Source organism: Phoenix dactylifera, chromosome 7, assembly GCF_009389715.1.
Source record: "Phoenix dactylifera cultivar Barhee BC4 chromosome 7, palm_55x_up_171113_PBpolish2nd_filt_p, whole genome shotgun sequence".
Classification (NCBI taxonomy): Eukaryota; Viridiplantae; Streptophyta; class Magnoliopsida; order Arecales; family Arecaceae; genus Phoenix; species Phoenix dactylifera.
The window spans coordinates 8,183,129-8,206,652 of NC_052398.1; the positions used below are offsets into that span (position 1 = coordinate 8,183,129).

At 38.7% G+C, this 23,524-nt stretch overlaps 2 protein-coding genes across 2 annotated transcripts; both read left to right on the forward strand.

The window, feature by feature from the left end:
- The first annotated feature begins 2,591 nt into the window (after positions 1-2,591).
- On the forward strand, positions 2,592-6,415 carry LOC103706506 (floral homeotic protein APETALA 2-like). The gene is made up of 10 exons (XM_008790623.4): positions 2,592-3,560; positions 3,700-3,725; positions 3,883-3,913; positions 4,042-4,129; positions 4,239-4,384; positions 4,555-4,599; positions 4,681-4,772; positions 4,874-5,025; positions 5,115-5,303; positions 5,386-6,415. The coding sequence occupies exons 1-10, from the start codon at positions 3,007-3,009 to the stop codon at positions 5,626-5,628; spliced, it is 1,566 nt and encodes a 521-aa protein (XP_008788845.2). The 5' UTR covers positions 2,592-3,006; the 3' UTR covers positions 5,629-6,415.
- A 5,742-nt stretch (positions 6,416-12,157) lies between these two features.
- LOC103706507 (polyadenylate-binding protein 2-like) lies at positions 12,158-22,337 on the forward strand. Its single transcript, XM_008790624.4, has 9 exons — positions 12,158-12,765; positions 15,364-15,482; positions 15,624-16,280; positions 16,376-16,453; positions 16,549-16,638; positions 19,449-19,586; positions 21,197-21,379; positions 21,531-21,737; positions 21,862-22,337. The coding sequence occupies exons 1-9, from the start codon at positions 12,489-12,491 to the stop codon at positions 22,108-22,110; spliced, it is 1,998 nt and encodes a 665-aa protein (XP_008788846.1). The 5' UTR covers positions 12,158-12,488; the 3' UTR covers positions 22,111-22,337.
- The last annotated feature ends 1,187 nt before the right edge of the window (positions 22,338-23,524 follow it).

A 23,524-nucleotide genomic window follows, 5' to 3' on the forward strand; every position in this document is an offset into this window, starting at 1 on the left:
AAGGGATGGTGGACAGGGATTGGCGCCCTTCGTTCCGCCTCCATTATTGGAAAGGTCTGGGCAACGGTGGAACGAGATGGGGGTGTGGAGACCACCGGTAAGCCAGTGCTGGCTGACACCCATCCATCTCTCTTGCTTTCTTTCTTTCTTGGTTGGCATCGAAATAATGCAAGGTGCAGCATCTCGGCAGTCGGCGGTGATTGGCGGAAAAGGGGAAACGTTGCCTCTCTCGTACAATTGGATTGAACTTTTCTGGAAACACGTTCACTTTTTATACTGTTACTCCCGGATAAAAGTCCATAGGTACCTTCCTATTTTGCCACATCTTCACCGGCACGAGTCTTCAATGAGAAAATCCAAAAAATCGAAGTGAAATTCTTCCTACTACCAAATGCTATTAATTAGGTGACCTAAAATAATAATAATAAAAATAAAGGCCATCTGCATATTTTCTCTCTTCTTCCTCAAAAGGCTTTTCTTCTCATTAGTTTTGTTCTCTCCTGCGAACCTTCTTCCTTCTAAAGTACCTAATACACACCCCAGAGTGAACAAGCCTCATCAATTGATTGCCTAAAAACTGTAAATCAATTTACTTGGAGATATATATTAGATTACTATATATCTATTTTGCTAGATAGATATCACGAAATCATCGAGTATGTACTAGTGAATACTATATTCTAAAAACTATATTTCGATATATCCAAAAATATGTATTAAAATATTAGATGACTATTTTATCGTAAACATATCACTTGACCATGTACTGTGTACTAGTGAACATCATATTTTGAAAATTATATGTCGATTTATCTGTAAGTGTGTATTAAGTCACTGTATTAAAAAAAGCTTACAACATGCATTAAGAAGTCGACATGTGTGTATCACTTGGTCATATACTATGTGTTGGTAAATACAATGTTTTAAAATTATGTATCAATCTACTTAAAGGTATATATTAAATTGTTCGATGATTGTTTTGCTAGATATGTATCATCTTGCTATGTAATATGTACCAATGAATATCATATTCTGGAACTATACATCAATTTATTCGAAGATGGGTATTGAGACAGATGTCTTTAAAATATTTGTTTACTCATATGATTTTTTTTTGCTCGTCATACCTCCCTTCCATTTTCTGATGGGTTTGGTGGCAAGATGCCCTCTACGGCTTCACTTTAGTGCCCCCACTATCACCTTTTAATCATATTTACCGGCCCTCTCTCTTCCCCCGTGCAGGCCAAACAAACACCTAACCGAAACCACCCATTATTTTTAAGTAAATCGCTCACTTAACTAGTGCAGCAAGTGACGAGGTCTCATTCCGGTGGAAAGCCCACCTGAAAGTTATGTGCCAACTGGGAGATTATTAAACATCCCACGATAAACATGGGACTTCAGAAATGATTACAAAAAACAGAGCACTTTGATTCCTAAGCCAGCCATAGATAGCTCGGTCAGCTATGGATGGTTCTTAGTCCATATAAATTATTCAGCATATTTGTATTTATATGTGCGCCTATTTTGATGATTGGCATATATTTTCCATTTAAGATGTTGGACCACAGAACTTAATGATTGTTCTGGCATGATGAAAACAGTTCAATGCTGTCGACTGAGGGCGAGAACTTTGCGTGATAGAGAAATATTCTTTGATTTATTCAAACTTTATTTATACAAGTTGAAATTGCCTCACCTCCTATCTCGGCACAAAGAAGCTAAGTCTCTTCTCGTTTTTTCATATTTTATTTTTTAATTTCAAAAAAATAAAATCATAGATACCAAATCAATTTTAAAAAATCACTTTTATTATTTTTGAGAAATAAAAAATTCTAAATTTATGTATTTTAAATATCAAAAAATTATTTTTCACTACAATCATTGTTGCCTCCTCCACCACTACACTGGTTGCTTCTGCCTTTTTTATTTTGGCACTTCTATCTTCACCACATCGCACCAGCATCATCAGTATTGCCGTCATTGTCGTATTGCTGGCACCCTAATTACCAACGTCGTCGTTGCTGCTACATATTCAGCACCTCGCCACCATCTCCACCATATGGACCTCTGTCATTACCGCCACCTCCATAGCATCATCATCTCTATCATCATCATCATCAAATTTATATTGTTAAAAATAATTTACTGCACTAAATTTATTTATATTAATTTGAAAGATAAAAATTGACTTTTGTTTGGTGGTGAGGGGCCGGATGTCTGGGTTCGCAGGTCTCCTAATAAAAAAAAATTTAGACCGTGCTAATTTTGGTTCTTCAGGGTTATCTATGCGGTTTGATGCTAGATTGGCATTGCTCTTCCTCAGCATTAGGTGCTAAAAATGCTCATATGCTAATCGAACCTAAATGACTAGATCGTAGTACATGCACTAGTCTTCGTGCAAAGTTTATAAATGTCAAATTGAAGTGTTTGGGAGAGTAACAGTATACTAATCAAAAGGACAGGGAGAAGAAAGTAATACTGATGAGTGGTTAAGCTCCTTTGGTGAGAGGGGACACACGGATCATGCTTTTCGATTTGGTTAACGTGGGAAGTAAGGAAGGGATGGTTCCTTCGTTTTCCCATTTCCACGGGCATAAAATGTGGGTTGGGGGCTGTCAAAGGGACAGGGAAGTGAGTGGAACAGCAGCCATCTCCATTACTCGTTGGTTCCCAACAAAAAAGAAGAGGTCGTAAATAAAAGAAAGCAGGAGAAGAAAGAGAAGTTTGGGGAGAGAGAGAGAGAGACAGGGGACATATATGGCCACCTAAAGGAGATCATCAAGGTTGCCTCCCAGTTTGGGAAAGCTGCTGCCTTTGGGCATTAATCCTCTCCTCTGCTGCTTTTTGGCTCAGTCCCCTGTCCTAGGTATTGGATTTGAGGAGAAGGGAGGCGGAGAAGAAGATAACTTGGGGTGGGGAGGAGAAAGAAAGAGGGTTCTTTTTGGAGGGAGTTAAGGAGATAAAGGTGGGATTTTTACGCAGTACCAAAACTCCAGCCTCTCGATGGCAGGGGATGGTGGGGAGAAAGCAGGACTAGGAGGCGAGGAAGCCAGGATGTGGGATCTCAACGACGCCGCCCCGGAAAAAGAGGACGGTCGCTCCGCCTCCGCATCCGCCGCCGCGGACGGCGGAGAGGAGGCGGCGCCAGGAACTGCCTCCGCCACCACCGTGGCAGACAACGAGAACGACGACTCCAGCTCTTCCGCCATCGCCATCGAGGCCTCCGACGAGGGGGAGGCCGACGGCGGTGGCGATGGGAAGCTCTTCGGGTTCTCCATCTCCGGCCAGCCCTCCGCCGTCGTCACCCACCAGTTCTTCCCCCTCGGCGCCCCGGAGGATACGGGTGGCCGGGCCGGCGGGGCCGCGATGGAGCCGCCGCCCCGGGCTCACTGGGTTGGAGTCCGGTTCTGCCAGTCGCCGGAGCCGGCGGCGGTGGGGAAGGCCATGGAGGCGCCGCAGCCCGTGAAGAAGAATCGGCGAGGGCCCCGGTCGAGAAGCTCCCAGTACCGGGGGGTCACTTTCTACCGGAGGACCGGGCGATGGGAATCTCATATATGGTTAGCTTTCTCCTCCCTCGGTCTCAAAAGCTGAAAAAAGATGGGATTTTTGGAATTGGATTCCACAGTTTGGGCTTCTTCTTCTTTTCTTCTCCTCTTTAAGCATTAGATGAACCTATTCTCCCCCATTTATGTGCAGGGACTGTGGAAAGCAAGTTTATTTAGGTATGTATGATCTGTTTGATGTGAAGAATATATATGAATTAATTGGAAAATTTTTCTTCATTCTTGATGATTATGGTAGTGTCTATGAATGTATCTTTCTTTTCTTTACTTTTCTTTTTTGTAATTGCTGATGTTTTGTATGGAATTGACTGTATAGGTGGGTTCGACACTGCACATGCTGCTGCTAGGTGAGCTGATCGACATTCTCTTCACATGATTTGGTTAATTCAATAATCTTTTGCAACTAGTTCTTCAGACTCAAAACCAATCAAGACCCAGCCACCCTTAGCTCTGAATTATAGATATTTTGATGCAGGGCATATGATCGGGCAGCGATCAAGTTTCGCGGGGAGGATGCAGATATAAACTTCAGTCTGGATGATTACGAGGAGGATCTGAAACAGGTAAAGGGAGTGTGAGTGATATGGCTAAATGTGACATTATCGGACCTGTAGTAAGGTATATACGCATGAATTGGAATCTAAGAAAAGGGTTATGGATGCTGGTTGACAGATGAGCAATCTCACCAAGGAGGAATTTGTCCATGTACTTCGACGCCAGAGCACTGGATTTCCTAGAGGAAGCTCTAAATTTAGGGGTGTGACCTTGCACAAGTGTGGGAGATGGGAGGCTAGAATGGGCCACTTTTTGGGGAAAAAGTATACCACGGCTACTTCTTCAATGGCTATTTACCAACTTCATTTTTTCTTCTTGAAGAACTTCCTTGTCGAGTTCATCTCTGTCTCTTGTTGAACAACTGATGGTAATTGTTGTTGGTGAATACCTAATGGTTCCTCTGGTTTAATGTATATGATCTTTGTTCTGACAGATACGTGTACCTGGGCCTCTTCAACACTGAAGTGGAAGCTGCCAGGTATACTAGATTCTCTTTATTCTTACAAAGAGAGACTACGAATGAAATATTTCTGAATAAGTGCCAATCCGGAGTTTGCAGGGCTTATGATAAGGCTGCAATCAAGTGTCATGGGAAGGATGCAGTTACCAACTTTGATCCTAGCATCTACAAGAGTGAGCTTGATGTCCCCGGTAAGTTTCTCGTTAGCTTTTCGTTGTTTTATTTTATTTGCACTTGTTTATCTGGTTGATTATGCCTCAATTCTATTCAAAGTGTTAAACATTGTTTGCAGCTAGCCACACTGAGCACAATCTTGACCTATGTTTGGGGAGCTCAGGCTTCAAAAGGAATCTTGAACCAGTGGATGATGAAGGCTCCAATGGAATGGATCAGCGAATTCCAATGGCCTTTGACCCAGAATGGAACCATAGCAGTAGGCTGAAGGTATCAATAATCCACCTCTTTGCTGCATCGCCTTAGTGAAAACTTGATGAAATAACTTTAAAAATAATTCATTTTTGTTTCCCTATTAGTTTGATGACAAATTTAAGCTGCCTGAAGACAAAGAAAGCAGAATCAATTATGCCTATAGCAATGCCTACATCCAATCTCCAGTTCCTTTCAAGGCCAATGAGATTTTCAAGCACCCACAGCTTCAGAGGAACAGTGGCATGTACCCTATGTTCCTACCGCAGCAGTTTGATTCGTATGGTTTTCGTCAAGTGGGTAGCTCATTGAATAGAGTCTGTCATATTGCTTGATACTCTGTAATCTAATCTTAACACTGCTTGGTTTGCGATACAGCATCCAGGCAGCAGCGATGGATCACGGGTTGGAGGAGGAAGCCTTTCATTAGCAATTGGCAGTGAGCAGCAACAGAAGAATTCAGATTGGGGAGAGCATCGAAACAATTGGCTGTCAGCTACCACCCTGCCTTCCCAAAAGTTCGTTATGACCACTGATGCAGCATCATCGGGATTCCCACCGCAGATAACAAAACTGCCCCCTCATTTGGCAGCGGAAGAATGGTTCCCAGTCTCTCATTAGACCTAGCCGAAACACTGTCAACATGCAGTGATGGTATCTGTTACTCCCTTGCTGACCGGCCAAGAACTCGATCATTTTTTCTCGTTTCAGCTTTCATATATTGGCAGACGGCTTTCTGGAGGGTGGCTTTCCATTTTTTCTGACCTTCCGTTGACATTATGACTCCTGATTAATTTGTTTGGTCTTATGATTTTCCATCTCTCCCTTGGAATTTATGTACTGCTAGGGTAAGGTCAAAAAGAATTGGGCAATGAAAATTGGGGGGGGGGGGGGAAGAAATATTGGTACTGTTACCACTTTAAGGCTGGAGCTGAAGTAATAGCAAACTATGTTTAGTTAGTGCAACAAAGAAGGTTGTCACTGAAATAGTGGAAAACTTCTAACTGTGATGAAAAAGAACAGTGTCTATTTTAAAGGGAGAATACAATCAGAGATAATGCGACTGCATGATAGGTTCTTTTGAACCAGAGAAGGGCTATTATGGTGAGAGGGACTTCACAACCCTATACCAGGCCAAGGTGGGAGATGGGAGCTTCGGCCTTTCTCATTCTTTTTATCCTTTTTTTTCCACTATAATTTGGGTTGCCTGTCAGTGTCATCTAACTCGTTTGAGGTTAGGAAAATTTCAAACAGCAGCCAGTATGATGGTTCCAAACGTCTCCTTTGTGCTGCAGGCAGGCATAATGGACTGATGGCACCATTAATCTGTGTTATGACTGTCATGTAAGTGTTGTATCATGGGTTACTTAATGCAGTCATTGCTTAAAGAAATCCGATATTACTTCTATGTTTCTTTTTCTTTCTTAAAAATTATGCTTAACTTCGCAATATGTGTGTGTGTGTGTGTGTTGGGGGGGTGTTATGTTGCTGTTATAAGCTTTGAATGAATCAGAGCAAGGGCTTTGACATTATTTTGGTTTGACTGCAGCAAGTCTATCAAATTTACGATACCTAGAACTCCCTTACATATTCTGCAGTTGGCGAGATAAGTAGTCATTTATTGATGATTGGTCATAAGGACATTGTTTTTATCTTGCTCGGAGATAATGATATCTATCATGTATGGATACATTGATAGCTAATTAAGTAGAACCAGTTGGGTCTGTTGTTCTGTCGGTACTTCTGCTAGAATTGTATTGGTTTTATGAATAAAAGTTTGTTCAGAAATCATGTTCTAACTTCTTATGATTTGTTAATTTGAATATTACAGAGATCATGGTCAGACTTTTTTTTTGAGAGAGAGAGAGATCACGTCCACTTTTTTAACTATCAATTCCGCACTTACCATTCACTAATGTTATCTTTTGTATGAGCCCTATCTCAGTGGATATGTGTTGATAAATAGTCATTTTCTTTTTTGTTTTTAATTGTGCATCTTCATATACCCATATATCAAGTTATTAGCAACTAACATTTACTTGGAGACCAAGACTTTTAATATTTTAGACGTAATATTAAGGGCCTTTGAATCACTAAATATTAAAATTAACATGTTTGAAACTGAAAAAAGTTGTTATTCTTACTTCCATACCGGCCAGCATTTGAGTATCTTAGTTGTTGCCCCTGGGAATCGGTCTATCCTAGACGACGAGCTAGTAAAGCGTTGGTGCTAGAGGACTTGCTGATTGGCTGCTAAGTTGCAATTCAATGCGGGCATCAATTGTTGGGATCGTGATTCGTGACTGCGCTTCAACCTAAAACAACAAAAACGAAGAAGTCTTTTTGCCGGAGTGTGCTCAGTGGAGGATCCTCTAATGCCTAAGTCAAGACGATACTCAAGGATCAGAGAGAGATTTGTAGCAGTCTGGAAGGTCCTCTGAAGAGTTGGTTGTATAGGCAAGGAAGAAAGTCTAACGCCATATAATTCGGGCATGCGGATCGGCCAGAATTCGACGCATGATTTCAGAGACTATTTGGAATCTTGGTTGTGGTGTGTGAAGAGCTTTCGAAATTTGAATTTGTCTGTGCACTTTCGAGTATGCCAAATGGTTGGCCCTAATAGGTGGTGTGTTGGCTTTGTGGTGAGTTTTGGTTGGTTAGCCTCTCGTAAGAGCTGTGATCAATTTGGATGTACATCACTTGTCTCTTACTTTGGTAACCGAGTTTTCATCTGCCATGATATCAACAAATGTCCATTTAAAAAATTCCTCCAAGTTGCAGGACAAAGGGATCGCCGACCGAGGTTGCCAAGGCCTTGGGGTCCAAGTGCTCCTTTTCTCTGCCTCAGTACGTGGTTTGAGTAGAAAAGTGGCTGTGGATCTCAAAATGGCCGGCAGCAAGGAGCTGCGGCTTTTCCGCCTAGTTTACTTCTTAGTTGACGTTATTCCAATCACATTGCTGTCCTTGGCTCGAAGCGGTCCCGGACTCTGATTAGAAGAAGAGGGAGATGCTTTCTTTTAACTCCTGCACTAAACTGTTGTAGCTCTCTTTCATAATAGGCATAATGTCTTGCAAATAGTATGTGGTCACTCAAACTTGGATAGTGTTTGGATGCATGTAAGTGGGCGTTAGGTGTGCAATAAGTGACATTTTTCTGTTGCTTGATTGGGTTAAAATGAGTGAGGCCCATGTTGCTAGGTCCCCACGGCCACGAAATGTGAGGGAGCAAAGGGAGGATACTGAGGATTGGGTTGCTATTCATGAGCAAATTATGAAGCCTGTATGGAAAGCTTACAAATAATTTTCATTCTGATGCTATGTAAAAACTTAATTTACCACACTATTTTCATGACATTTCATGCACGTTATATCCTTGCACTGCTTTGTTTTAATGTCCTATTGCATGCTACTACTTGGTACCATTTCTATATTTTCATGTGTGCATGTGTGTCATATTGTTAGATGGAAGCTGAGCTGATAGAGAGTAACAGACATCCTATTAACGTTCCCAATGGGGAATCGAAACAAGGTAATGAGTTGATGCTTCATCTCGTTCATAGTTGAGCAAGCGAAGCTAGAACTCAATATTGACAAGGGTTTCAAGAACCTTGCCATCACTGTTGCAGTGAAAGCCGTTAATGATTTTCTTCACTCATTTCCTATGAATATGTAATTACTAGATTAAATTATAAAAACCCCCTCTCGAGATTAGAGATTAATTACAATTACATCCGATAATTTGCAAAACCTATGATTACTCTTCTGAAGTTTATTTTTATCCAACACCCTAATCTATAACTTAATAAAACATTAACCAAATACCACATCAGAGAAAATTTTAAAATGACCAAAATAAACTTAAGTGACATCTTTTACCTCATCCAACGACAATTTCGTCTATTCACATAAGGTAAACAATAGATTTACAAACAGTCGATGTAAGTGTAATAAGCATAAATCTCAAGAAGATTTTTATAATTTACTCTAATTACTACTATTATTTTAATGATATATTATTATATTTTTTCCATATGAGCCAAACTCCAAAATGACAATTATTTATGGTAATGATGAAGCCATTGATGCTTTCTCCAAGCCCTTGTCTACAAAGATAGAGGGACCTCTATCTACGTAGATGGAGAGGACCTAGGAATGTTGTTCCCATGTCTCCGATGGCATTTGATCTCAATTGCCTGGTGGGCGGAGAGGGGGCCCACCCTCTAATGTAGCCTTCGCTCTCATTTTTGGGGTTGTGGGTGGAGAATGGGGTCAGGTTGGGTTGGCTACGGAGGACCAGAGAAGGTGGCTCTCCATGTGACTGCGTTCAGACCGAAAGCAGTGCCTCCGTCTCAAGCCAAGGCTGCAGGACCACTTGAGAGTACAAGCACCAGCAAATAGGGATCTATCACCCTTTCCTACGCGCCACCATTGAACTCCTTATTTATAGTTTTGAACTTTCTTATAGAAGGCTTTGAGGTTTAGGGAATGAAAGGGCATTTGTTTATGATCCATGGACATGTTTTGCATCAAGTTGGAAGGAAATAGCTATGGATTCGAGGGATACCAATGAGTTACTGGGTTACTCTATGCTAATACTGCAACGGGAGGGGTCTTTCTTTTCCCTAGAGGTAGTATTTTTTGCTTCCAACTTCTCCCCTCCTCCCTCTTCAAGGGCATATTTATTTTTCAGTAAAATAAGAGGCCTAAACTTGATAAAGTTAGAAATACTTGCCTTCAATTGTTTGGTTTCTTGTAATTGAGTTTAGTCTAAGTTTGTACTTATATGGAATCACTAATCAATTAGGGTGTTTCTGATCCAAGATGTGTGCAGATAAACTGAATGTTGCTTTAATGCTCTCCCACTCACATTAATCTTAAGCATGAATCATTTAGGCACTATTTAAGCGATGATTATTAATTGCGATTAAATGATAATCTTAAGGCCTCAAACTTGTTCTTCATGTAGTTCTGCAAAATAAATCTAGTTATGTCCACAATTTTGATACTTAGGTGGAAGCAATATAACGAGCATACCCTAAATAGAACCTCGGTCTAGCTAGGAAAATATCAAATGGCAAAGGAATTTAGGCACGGAGGCTTGTTTGGGGGCATAATTATCCTGGGTTTTAGATATAACCTACAAAAGAGGACTCATTTAACAAAAAGGGAGAAGTTGTGAGGACCGAGGGGGTTAGTTTCATCATTAATCCCAAATCTTGTAGCTTACAAAAATTTCTGAAGTCTAATACTTTAGTTATCTTGACAAGTAACCAATATTATGATGATCCAAGATTAGCTTACCTAGATAATATCGATGTTCAAGTGTTGTTAGAATTTCCGAGTACACCTTAGCATTTCCCTCAATTTCAATTGTTCAATAAAAGAAGACACAAAAAGAGACTGCAAAAAATATAAGATTAAAGAATGTTGGCTAATACATAAATGTTGTGCTGGTTGATATCTTGGTTTATATACTCTAAGCTACATCAATTGAGATAAAGAAAAAGTTAATAGTTTTCATTATATTGTAAAATTGAGTAGTCAATATCTGTAAAATCTGAGACCTTTAGCCAACGTAAGAATCATAGTGTAATTCAGCTCTCCGATAATTTTCAGTATCCTTGAGGTTTTACTGCCCGTTGAAAGCCTTTCCAGATGATTTTCTAATTCTAAAATGTAAAAGAAAAAGATATTTGGGGTCAATTGGCTGCTCCCATCCTTCTCCTTCCAACACCTATAAATTCGAGCTCAAACTAAGCTGCTTTTTATCTTGGATGTACATGAAATATTTTGCACCAGAAAAAGCCCTGAAATTTTGTGACCAAAGAGCGGCCCGAAGAGCCCATGGGCTCTCTCAACCGACTGCCATTTTCGCGAGAGCCGCAGTTGCTCTTTTTCATTTTTTCGGTAGAAGAGGAGTCCACATAGACTCACACTGAGAGGAGCACACCTGCTTAGCCAGAAAATTCTCCTTGGCCATTGATCCAATCGACGACAGTCATGGAATCACCATAAACTATAATCCTATCATTCTGTATAAGATTTACCACCGTCTCCATACCAGCAGAGACTGCCATAACTTCAGCTTCTGGAACAAAGGAGGTATAAACTAGAATTGATGCTGCAAGTAGCACTTTACCTTCATGATCACGAATCAAAAGCCCTGCACCAGCTCTGTTTGAGCTAACCGACCCATCAAAGTTAATTTTACTGCTGAAAGTAGCACTTTATCTCTAACTTCTCCCTTCCAACACCTAATTCAAGCTTAAATCTTAATGGCGTGGACAGGATATCTCAGAACGCATATGTTTTAAGGGCTCGTTTGGTTCACGGAAAAAGAAGAGGGGAAAGTGTGGTCAACAGGAAAGTAATAAGATGCTTCTTGTTTGGTTGGAGTTTTCAAAGGAGAGAGATGAGAAAGTTGTATTCCCATGAAAATATGATTCCCACATTTCATGGAAAAGTCTTTCCCGTGAGAAACATGGAAAAGTTACTTTTTCATGACGCGGGAATCACTCCATTTTTATTTTTTCCCAAAAAAATCCTTCAGCATTAAAGAAGCATTAAAGAGGCATTAAAGACCTAATTTTTATTCAGGGTATAATAGAAATTATACATGACTTTCTCAAGAAAGTGGATGATCAACCAAACATAAACACTTTGTAAATCTGTCACTTTTCCATGGTCAACCAAATATGCCAAAAGTATTTTTTTAGGCATCTCTTTCTAGAAATTTGAGGAAAAATACTTTCCGCGAACCAAACTAGCCCTAAAAGTTTTGTGATCGATGAGCCCATGGGGCTCGCAACCGACTCCTTATTCGAGGGAGCCGTGGTCTGGTCCAAGAGAGGAAGTAATCAGATCCCATGGACATATTTCCTTCTCCCAGTTTGACTAGGATTAGCCCATCCATGCCATTTGGCCGAGCCGAGCCATCTCGCGGCTCCGTTCCCCGCTTGGTCACGACTAGGCCCCGTCCCTCTACGAACCGCAGGTGCAGCGCCCCACCCTTTTGGGACCTGGGAGACGCGCACTCTGTCGGCTTGCGAGCGAACCGACTCAGCCCGAGCGGCGCCATCCGGCCCGGCCACCGGGCTAGGGTTTGTCACACCCCGGCCCCAACCCTGCTATAAATTCCTGGAACCGCCCCCCAAGACCCGGCGCGGTGCGGTTCGGGCTGCCCTCCCAAACCCTCCTCCCTCTTGTCTCTAGATAGAATTCTTCACGCCCTTCCGATCTCCGATCCTATCCAGATCCCTTGAGAAAAATACCAAAAATATCGGGAAAAAACCTTAAAAAAAAGGAGAAATCGCTATTCCCTTTTCTCTCCGATCTATATATCTATCCTTTTGAATCCCTAGGAGGAAGGAAGGTTTGCTTTTGTTGTTGTTCTTGTTTTTGTTGTTTTTGATCTCCTAGGGCTTGTGCCAGAGGAGTGCGGATTAAAGGGGAAAAAGAGGTTTTGTTTTTGGATCCGAGAGATGGCGCAGGTACAGGTTCAGCCGCAGGCGCCGGCGTCCGGACCGGCGGGGACGGGGCCGGCGGGCGGCGGCGGAGGCGGCGGCGGCGGAGGTGGGGGGAACCAGTTTCCGTCCACCTCTCTGTATGTAGGGGACCTGGAGCTGAGCGTGACGGACTCGCAGCTGTTCGATGTGTTCCACCAGGTCGGGCAGGTGGTGTCGGTTCGTGTTTGCCGGGATGTCAACACCCGCCGCTCCCTTGGTTATGCATACGTGAACTACATCAATCCGGTTGATGGTGAGTTTAGGCTTTTAGTCGATGTTTTTCTTCGTTTAATTGGACGGTAGCCTCTGTTTTTAGCGATTATGTTGCATTGCTTACTATCGATTCTCTGTTGGTATTTCGTCCAACCTTGGGATTTTAGGAATTGGAAATAAATGGTAAATTAGTTGATGTCTTGTGATGGGGCACCTAGTATTTGAGAGCTGTGTTGCATGCTATTTTAGGTCCCAATCGTTTTGTGCTGTTTATATCTTAATACGATTTAACAAGAATCCACTGGCCACATGTGGCCCAGGCAAGTACCTATTGTTCGGAAGAACTGTTGGATGGATTAGAATTATGTAGGTCTTCGTGGTGGTAATAAGCGCTCTGACCACTTTTCCAGCAATGTTCACTGAATTATATGATGCTTTACTGCAATACTTTTAATTCAACTTAACTAATTGGACATCCTTTTGTCTTAGTGTTTGGACTTGTGTTGATAATATTGGTTATGTAGCTGTGCTTTATATTGACCTTTATTAGCACATTATTAGATATCTGTGCAAGGGCTATAATTATTTGATGATCATGAGCTCGAACTAGTTTCAGAAGCTTTTTCATAACGATGACTTTATATTTCACTTACTTTAAAGAGGTAAGACGGGAATATCTGAGCTCATTTTAATTGCTGGACTCGAAATGTCCACTTTGCACTTTATGGATTTTCCTTTCCGGTATCACATAATGCAAGAATTAGATAACTTGTTATAAATTAAGGTCTGCTATCATGTAGTTTTTAAATATCTGCAAGTTGTTAAAATTATTATGATTTCTCATGATGTTGGTAAAATAGAAATATTGTGGCCTGGTTTGGATGTGATCCCAGTAGGTGAATAGGTGCATTTTGGCCAGGTTTTAGCAGGTGCATGTAACAGCTATTTTCATGGAGATAAGGTATTTTCTGTATTGGAATATTACTGAATAAGTTATTCTTGCTATCTTTTTCATAAAACTAAAAGTTTAGAATTCAAAGAAATTTAAATTAATAGTATTTACCTTGAAGAAGCACGACAAAAAAAAAATCAGAGAGTTAGTTCCCATATCATGACACTTTGTTTTGCATCATCGATAGTGTTCCATTCTATTGTTTCATCTCTAGCATTTGAGAATGTTCACGTTCCTGTTGTACTAAAAGGTTTCGTTGATTATTACTATTAAGTGTCGACTATAATGGCCACTTGAGTGAAAGCTTCTTAAAAGGACACATGGCATGCTTAGCCACCATTAACTCAAGACAGCCTCTTCAGATTGTTGAAAAGATGCAATTGTTCTTACCATATTGTTTTGTCCCCCATGTAAAAGAGTTAATGTACTTCAGTGTATTTTTATGTTTGGTTGAGATTTCAGTTAATGTTTAAATTTATGATCTTTTAAGTCAAAGTTGGTTTCTGAATAAGCTTGAAATTCATATAATATACTATTGTTGGTAGTTTGGATGTTGAGACATTTGAAATTTGTTGATATTGGAGTTCAATTTATATATGTTCTTTTGAAAAAAGAACGGGTAGACCTTGTTTATAATAAAAATTGTGTTTAATTTGAAGGTTCCCATTTGTAAACTGGAAAGTGGAACATGGTTATCCAAAGAGGAAGTTAAATATAACAATTGTGGCAGGATGTTGTCCTGATATGTGATTGCTCAGGGCGATTAATTTTGTATAACCATATTGGTACTTACTGTTATTTTTATTAGAGTGTTGGAGATCCATCCTAAAATAGCTTTCTAGTTTTTTTAAGGAGTTTTTCTTAGTGTAACCCTCAAAATAAAAACAAAAACTGCTTGCATATTTACCCTTCTTGTATAATTCGTACTTATTGCCCCTTGAATTGTCTGAATTTCATTATATACCTTTTCTGCCATTGCTCGTTCACTATCATCATTCTATCCTTACTTTGTCTGGATTGAAAGTTTGCTTGTTCATTGACAATTGCTGTTACTTATATATGTTTTTTTGAAAATATTGAGGGGCATGCCTATTTGAATTTTTTTTCCTTATGTACTAATGCATGCTTTTACTTTTTGAGAGATAAATAACTGAGGATGTTGTAAAGAGTATGTATGCAAGAAATTGTTGAAGGTGTAGATGCTAAAGTTTTGTTGGAGGTTGTCATCTGACCAGAATGGCGTATATGTAGGTTTTTGGCTTAGTATTATAGGCTTTGTGTTAGATATTGAACTGTAATTGGTGAAATTTGGTTGTGCTAGACTTAACATTTTTATAATTCCATTGGATTTGGTTTGCATTTTGTATTCCTGTTTCTATCAAATGCTAAAATTCAATTCCGGGTGAATCTGTCAGTTGTTCAAGTGTTTTTTTTTTTGAAATGTAAAATTGGATTGCTTGCTGATTGATGTGTTCTTTCTTTCATTCTTTTAATTTACTTTTTTGGGGGGGAGGGCGTGGGTTGAATCTGAAATTTTTTGAATGTTCTTAAAGGCTTGGGAAATGTTAATTTGAGTTGCATGTAAAATTTATGAGAAAATTCATATCCCTCTTACCTTTTTCTTGACCTTTTTTTTGTTGGGGTTGTGGTCTTCCTGATTCTCATTTTTGTAAATTTTATCAACAGCGGCAAGGGCATTAGAGATGCTGAACTTTACCCCACTAAATGGGAAGCCTATTCGGATAATGTATTCAAATCGTGACCCTAGCATGCGTAAAAGTGGGGCAGGGAATATATTTATTAAGGTATCATACCTTTTACATCTATTTTGTTTATCATTTTGGCACTCTTCTGACTGTTTGTTCGAGTTATTCATCTGATTTTTTTGCATGATTTAACCTATATACATGTGTTATGGCATTATTGTATTTACGCTCTTTTTGCAGAATCTGGACAAGTCAATAGACAACAAAGCACTATATGATACATTTTCTGCATTCGGAAACATTCTTTCTTGCAAGATTGCCACAGATCCATCTGGTCAGTCAAAAGGCTATGGATTTGTTCAGTTCGATCAAGAGGAAGCAGCACATAATGCCATAGAGAAGCTAAATGGCATGCTTTTGAATGATAAGAAAGTCTTTGTTGGACCTTTTCTTCGTAAACATGAGAGGGAGCATGCTGCAAACAACACAAGATTTAATAATGTGTTTGTAAAAAATCTCTCAGAATCTACAACAGAAGATAATTTACTAGAAATTTTTGGAGAATATGGAAAAATTACAAGTGCTGTTATAATGAGGGAGGGTGATGGTAAGTCAAAGTGCTTTGGATTTGTTAATTTTGAGGATCCAGAGCATGCTGCTAAGGCTGTTAAGGAACTTAATGGGAAGAAATTTGATGGTAAAGAATGGTATGTTGGAAAAGCACAGAAAAAATCGGAAAGGGAGATGGAACTAAAAGGAAGATTTGAACAGAGGATGCAGGAGGCAGCTGACAAAAATCAAGGGGCTAACTTATACTTGAAGAACTTAGATGATAGCATTGGGGATGACAAACTGAGAGAATTGTTTTCCGAGTTCGGCACAATTACTTCTTGTAAGGTATGTTTAAGTTGGTTGTCACTAATTATATGTTATTGTCTTGGCCGATTAATCTTGTGGTTGAAGTTGGCATAAACATTTGGAATTTTGTATAGGTTATGCGTGATCCCAATGGTGCAAGTAGAGGATCTGGATTTGTTGCTTTCCAGTCTCCTGATGATGCATCTAAAGCTGTAAGTTAAGCTCTGTTACTTGCGAGTTCTATGAATAACCAGTTTGATAGCTGAATTTTCCATTTTGTTTATATCATGGTCTTTCATTCCTGTAGCTGGTGGAGATGAATGGCAAGATGATTGGCAGCAAACCTCTCTATGTTGCACTTGCACAGCGTAAGGAAGACAGAAGAGCAAGGCTGCAGGTAATTTCTCTAAGAGCAGTTCTTTCAAGACGCATATAAGGTACACTAGGTGAAGGAAGAGGTGATACTAATGCTCATGCTGATTCCATTCATTATATCATTAAAATATTCTTGCTGTTATTATCACATTTCTTGATTGAGTTATATTTTCTTTGGATATCAGTGGTTTTAGTTATCTGTTTTGTCATTTAAAAGGCATAATGGTTTCTCACTCATGTATTGTTTGATTTAAAATTTTCTAATTTTTTAAGGGCTTGATTTCTAATGTCATTCTTGGAATTACTAATAGTTGCAAAAAGTAATTGTATTAAATTCACCAGAGAGTTTCTTTTGCTGTATTTTTATTTTTGGGCTAAGGGTTAGAGGCATCATTCCTTTCTTTTTTTTAAGCATGAACCATGTACGTTTACATTGCCTATTTAGTCTTCTCCTTAATGCTTTCTAGTGGTGTCGTTACTATGTGTTCTCAAATTGGATACCAGAATTTTGTCATGTGAAAATAGTTGAACTGATTATGATACAACTTCTTATGCAAATGTTTATGAATGTTTTACAAGAAACAGTTTGTTGATATTTCAACTGTACTTGATTAATCCCTTTTACTACTCTTTCCTAATAGACAGTCTTTATCTTCTTTCTGTGCAGTTCGTTTTTCTGTGCGAATTGCAAAACCTATTTTGTCTTGTTTCACCTATGACACACAACCCATGTTGCTTTCCATACTTAGGCCTCACATTCTCCAGTGTCTGAATCAGCTATGCGCATGACTATTTTCTTGATTGGTGCAACTATTGCGCTCCCTAAAATGAACTTGCTGCAATCTATATTCCTGGTTTTATGGCACACAAGAAGAACATTCTCATCATTGCAACATGCATTTTGTGTGTATTAGGTTTTTTTTAAAACTGTTTAATATTCTGATGTACAATTTTTTTAACCTTTTCACCGTGTACTATTCTAGAGATACTCTGTAACTGTTTATTTCATCCATCTTGTTATAATTCAATATCTCTACCATTTTCTGTTGTTCTGTTCTTTATTAGTCCAACCAAGATAGCATAAATTACAATGGTTATTATTTTGCATTTTTTTAAAACTTGATTCAATTTGATTTGCATTCTGTTACAATTCTGTTTCATTATATTTTGTATATTAAAAAGCATTTGAGCCTTTATATTTTTATTTGGCTTATTGGTTAATACAATGTCATCTGCACTCAGTGCTTCATCGCCTCTGTATCAGTAGTAATGTTATCTGACCAGTTTGTTGAGGTAATGCCTGAAATTAACCCTTTGTGTTGGCCACCTAGTGTGCAAGTATCACTTGTTTCGCTGTAGCTACCTTTGAATCCTAAAATTGTTCTTTCTTTCAAAAAAAAAAAAAATCCTAAAACTGTTCCATTGACATCATTCATGATTGTAGCATACTCTTTTGTTGCACCCTACTCATTTGATTCACTTTTTCTCCTTGATGCTTAGCTATAAGTTTTATCATAGAGTATACATCCTTTCTTTGTGAATAATGATCATATGATTTTTTCCTCAATATTACTCATCTTGTAACTGAAACAGGATAGATTGGCTTATATAGTTGACTTTCCTACTTGAAATCCATGAAAGTAATAGTTGATGTAAAAATTTGTGGTTCTGCATGCAATACAAAAAAAAAATAAAAGAACAAGTTGTTTTAATAGTGTAGCTTCTCTAGGATTTACATGTGAAAACTATTTTCTCATCAGGTAATCAGGACCCCTAATTTACTCCAGTTCTTAGTACATCCACACTGGAGATCCATGTATTTTAAACTTGATATACTTCATAACAAAAAGACACTAGAATGATTTGGAATCTACTCTAAAAAAAGTAATTGCACACTGATATCCTCAGAATACTTTATATCAAAAGTTGTCATTATATCTGCAAGTTGAGCAGCATCATGACTTTTCCAGGGAACTTGCTCGGGCACTTGCATCTACAAGTGTTGCTTCAATACATTCTTCAATTATAAGCTTCTTTTGGTCATCATATGGACTGAATTTCACCAAACTCAAGTTTTTTTTTTAAATTATTGTTGTGCAACTTTATGCATCATTTCTTTTATTAATATGTTGACATATTTTCCTATACAATATATACGATCGAAAAGTTTAAAATTGTTGATTAGTATTATTATGCACACATATGTACATATGTCAAGTAATTTTAGGCATTTGTGCTTTAAGGGTTTGAAAACTTGGTTTCAGTTTTGGCTGGACCAAATGCACTTTTCCTTTTAGCAATTTTGGCCTTCACTTCTTGCCTACTTTCTTGAGAGTAGGATCTATGGCACATCCATCTTATGATTTCTTGATGATATATCTTGATTACATTAACAGCAATTGAATTGTCGTGTCTTTTTTGGGATATCTCCTTTGTGGCCCTTTGAAATTTGGGTACTTGTAGAGTAAAAGGTTATGCCATCACTTCTTCAGGTTTGTATTTCATGTCAAGTTGGGAAAGATCCCATGACCAGTGCTGTTTTTTAAGGCCTGGTTCCTACCTGACCTATTGGAATAAATTGTTTCCAGTTATCATGAGTAGTATGCTGCATTAGATGTTCAATTTAGTCTCAGCAAGACATCAGCTTCTAGCTAGGTCATATTTATCAGCAACCAGATTTAATAAATATTCCATTTTTTCCAATCAATATTATGTTGTCTGACATTATATACGAATGGATATATGCATTTTATAACACCTTTTGTTATCACTGCTCGTATAATTTACATCATCTTTATGATCTCTTTTGCTGATAGTCTGTTCATTTGTCAGGCCCAATTTTCTCAAATGCGTCCAGTGGCAATCCCACCTTCAGTTGCGCCTCGTGTGCCAATGTATCCTCCTGGTGCTCCTGGTATGGGACAACAGCTATTTTATGGTCAACCACCTCCCACCCTTATACCTCCTCAGGTAACTTTGTTATATATATAAATATATCATAACGACAACAACAATAATAATTAATTGAATGTATTGGTTTCAAGCTATCCTAGCGCCATGTGCTTTGGCTTGTAAAAGCCGCGCCAAGGGTTCGAAATTGATATGCCCCTTCAATAATTGGTTGCCTGTATTGCCATTACTGATGCTACAGCCTATAGCACCCGGACTCACTATGACCACTGACACCCCATTGTCACCACCACCAAGAACATTGCTGTGCCATCATAACGTCCGCAACTGCTACTGCGACTAGTACCAATCAACATGATTTTCAGTTTTGTATTTCTAAAGAACAAATTATTTGAGACCACCAGACATGATTATTTTTTTTGAATAACTGCAAGCAAAATAAAGTCACAGTCTGTTTTGTTCTTAAAAGTAGGGAGACTTGCAATTTGCCAAACAGAGCCCTAAGGTGTCAGATTTTGTCCAACATTGGTTATTAGAGTGGTTGAAGCTTTATACAAGAGTTTGAATTTCATAATGGACTGTGCATCCTTTTAATTATTAACCTTGTGTTTGGGTGGGGTCATGAGGGAGGATGGACGGAGTTGGAAGGATGGATGGCCTCCATCCACCATTTGGTTCAAAAATTTTTAGGAGGGATTGCTCATCCATCTTGGCCCACCAATTTGCATCCTTTCAAATTAGGAGGATGCAAGAAAGGATGGAGCATATAAGAGTAGTAGGTTTCTGAGTTGATAAAATTACCCCTTATTAATTTTTTGATGAAAGCCAACGCTTCTTCTATTTTTCTATTTATATTCACTATTTTTTAGTTAGCTATTTATATAAAATTAATTAACTACTTAAATTAAATTATAACTTAATTAATTATTTATATAAGTAATATATAAATTAATTAATTCATATATAATTAATTTATAAAATTAAATTAAACTAAAATTAAATATTTAATATTTTTTATATAATTATAGATTATAAATATATAAGTTTATATATTGTCCTACTTTAGTATAAAAAAGTGTTATAAATTGATAATAATAATACTATTTGGTTAAGGGTAGTTTAGTAAAAATATCATACAAATATCATCTATTCTTCCTTTAGTTCCTTCTATACCAAACAAAGGAGGAAATTATTTCCATCCATCCATATTTCACCAAACACATGGAAGGATGGATGGAAGACCCATCCATCCTTTCTCTTCCATCCATTTTTCCTCCCTCTTCTATCCATCCTTCCTCCGGTCCATCTGTCGTACCAAACAGAGTGTACACATCACTGGTGTATTGAATGAAAATCATGAGAATTGCTATTTAATTTTCAAAATGATTCAAAGTGCTACAGACCATGTCTACTTAGCTAACTCATCATAATTCTAATCAATATATATTTTTCTTTTGTTTGTTTATATGTTCATTATTTTTGTTGTAATTTGGAATTATTTTGTTTTCCTACTCTAAACTATTTTTGAGGCTTTGTTGCATGTTCTTTCTTAGTTGACTTGTGTCTCGATTTGACAAACATTTGTTGGATCTTAGTGAGCATAAATTATTTCCTAAAGGAGTTGATTTTTTTTAATTGACCATCAATCACAATTCTTACTCTCTTCACAGCCTGGATTTGGCTTCCAACAGCCACTTGTTCCTGGGATGAGGCCTGGAGTGGCTCCTATGCCAAATTTTTATATGCCATTCGTTCAACAGGGTCAGCAGGCCCAACGCCCAGGTGGTAGACGTGCTGGTGGGGGTCCTGTGCAACAAACACAGCAGCACCCTATGCCACTGATTCAGCAACAGGTGGGTGACTACCTCATCATATTCAACATGTTTTTATCCGCTACCACTTCATCTTAAGCATGTTTTTAGCTCTTCTCATCACCATCGATGTATTTTGTTATTAAGCAACAGCTAATGCAGTGCATCTGTAATGATAATTTAAATGTTGTAGATGCTTCCTCGGGGGGGACGTGCCTACCGCTACCCTCCTGGGCGCAACATGCCAGAAGTTCCGATGCCTGGTGCTGCTGGAGGAATGCTTTCTGCCCCATATGACATGGGGGTTATGCCCATGAGAGATGCTGGCATGTCACAGCCTATTCCAATTGGAGCATTGGCTTCAGCTCTTGCAAATGCTAGTCCTGAGCAGCAGCGGACGGTAATATTTGTATCTTATAGTCCATCAGCATGAGTTTGCACGAGCTCAGATTTCTTTACTATTCATGCATCCATTTTCTGGCTTTGTCGAAGCATTGTCAGTAATCTGATTGTGTTCCGTTTAGATGCTTGGTGAGAGTCTATATCCACTTGTGGATCAGCTGGAGCATGACCACGCAGCCAAAGTGACGGGCATGCTTCTGGAGATGGACCAGCCTGAAGTGTTGCATCTGCTCGAGTCCCCAGAGGCCTTGAAAGCCAAAGTTGCTGAGGCAATGGAAGTTCTGAGAAATGTTGCTCAGCAGCAGCAGCAGGCCAGCACCCCAGCTGATCAGTTGGCTGCTCTATCGTTGAATGATGGCATTATTAGTTGAGTTGATCATTTAGTCCTTCAGATTGTTAGGAGATTGTGCTTGAACAATTTGGATTGGTTTGAGCAGCAGATGGCTTTGTGGTGTGGTATTTTTTGATTTTAAATTTTCGAGCGGGCTTTCTAGTAGGCTTGACTTTTTATGTTTGCGCACAATATGTTGTTTCAGAGTTCATAAGATTTGTGACTTTCATGTTTGTTAGCGTGTTCCCAAGTTTTCTTTTGCATTCATTTCTTTCCTCCATCCACCCTATGATATATCTTGGTAGTGGCTGAGTTCCATTTCATCTCCTTTCTGGTGAGGTAGTTTAATGGTACATTTGGAGTTACCTTGACTCTTTGCATGTCGTTCTGGTCGTAAGTTGATTGACTTTACACTTTATAAGAAGCTCCATCACGGTTACCGTGTGTGATGCGGTGAGGGTTTGTCCACGCTTGCACTATGGAAACCAGAAGGATTCTTCAACAAGATGAAGTCCACATTTCTGTGGCCATGGGGCCACGAAGAAGAGAGCAAAAGAGTAGTACTGTAAACAAGGTGGATGTGGATTGTTATTGTTCCATGACATGATCCCAATCCATTCTTCATAAAAAAAATCGGTTTTGGATTTGAACTTGGAATTTATTATTGTTTTTGTTGTTGGATTGTCTCAGTTTGGGAGATTTCAAATGACTCTTTTGTGAATTTTCAAAGTCGCTCTTTTCTTGAATTTTGTTCTTCATGATGAATCTGATGTTCGACTTAAGAGCATATCCTAGAATTGTTCAAGCTATAACTTCTGTAGCTGCAAGTTTGTAACACGACAGAGAAAATACAGGCGGGTGAGATGGCACACAACTATCCCGCAGCTCCTGCCCGTCTCGTCGTCCTGTTTTATCTATTTTACCATGGAACTGAGAAAAGTATGGCGCTCTCGTGGCATTTGAAAGGAAAGGAAAAGAAGAGCCAAAAGAATAAAATTTGAAATGTCAAAAAAGTCTTTAATTATTCTTGAATTCGCTGCGGCCTGGTAATTCCTTAAATTATTGAGGACCAATCAATTCAAAATTATTCATAAACTATAAGAGGTATTGTTATTTATTAATTATTCACAACGAATTCAAGTTTTTCCGTTACGTTATTGTTTGTGTGTTTGTTATTATTTATCATTCTAGGTTTGCTATTATTCGTTATTCTTACTTTTCATGTATCTATTTCAATGGAATCAAGTGTGCAAATGCTTTAGACAACTTTTTTGTTTTTTTTTAATAAGAAAAAACAGGACTTCTTTTGAATTTTTGGTGAGGGTACTGGATTTTTTGCTAGAGGTTTGAAGCTTTGGTTTGAATTATCCTCAAACCCCTAATTTGCGACCTATGCTCATAGAAATGCCTTAAGCACAACTTATATGTATAATATATTGGAAAACTCTATCTTA

Bases quoted from the DNA above. Each gene is read 5' to 3' on its own strand.
- LOC103706507 (XM_008790624.4), top strand. From the start codon at position 12,489: ATGGCGCAGGTACAGGTTCAGCCGCAGGCGCCGGCGTCCGGACCGGCG. The intron at 16,281-16,375 runs GTATGTTTAAGT...AATTTTGTATAG, and splicing joins GCACAATTACTTCTTGTAAG to GTTATGCGTGATCCCAATGG. The intron at 21,738-21,861 runs GTAATATTTGTA...TGTTCCGTTTAG, and splicing joins GTCCTGAGCAGCAGCGGACG to ATGCTTGGTGAGAGTCTATA.
- LOC103706506 (XM_008790623.4), top strand. From the start codon at position 3,007: ATGGCAGGGGATGGTGGGGAGAAAGCAGGACTAGGAGGCGAGGAAGCC. The intron at 4,130-4,238 runs GTAAAGGGAGTG...GCTGGTTGACAG, and splicing joins ACGAGGAGGATCTGAAACAG to ATGAGCAATCTCACCAAGGA. The intron at 5,026-5,114 runs GTATCAATAATC...TTTCCCTATTAG, and splicing joins ACCATAGCAGTAGGCTGAAG to TTTGATGACAAATTTAAGCT.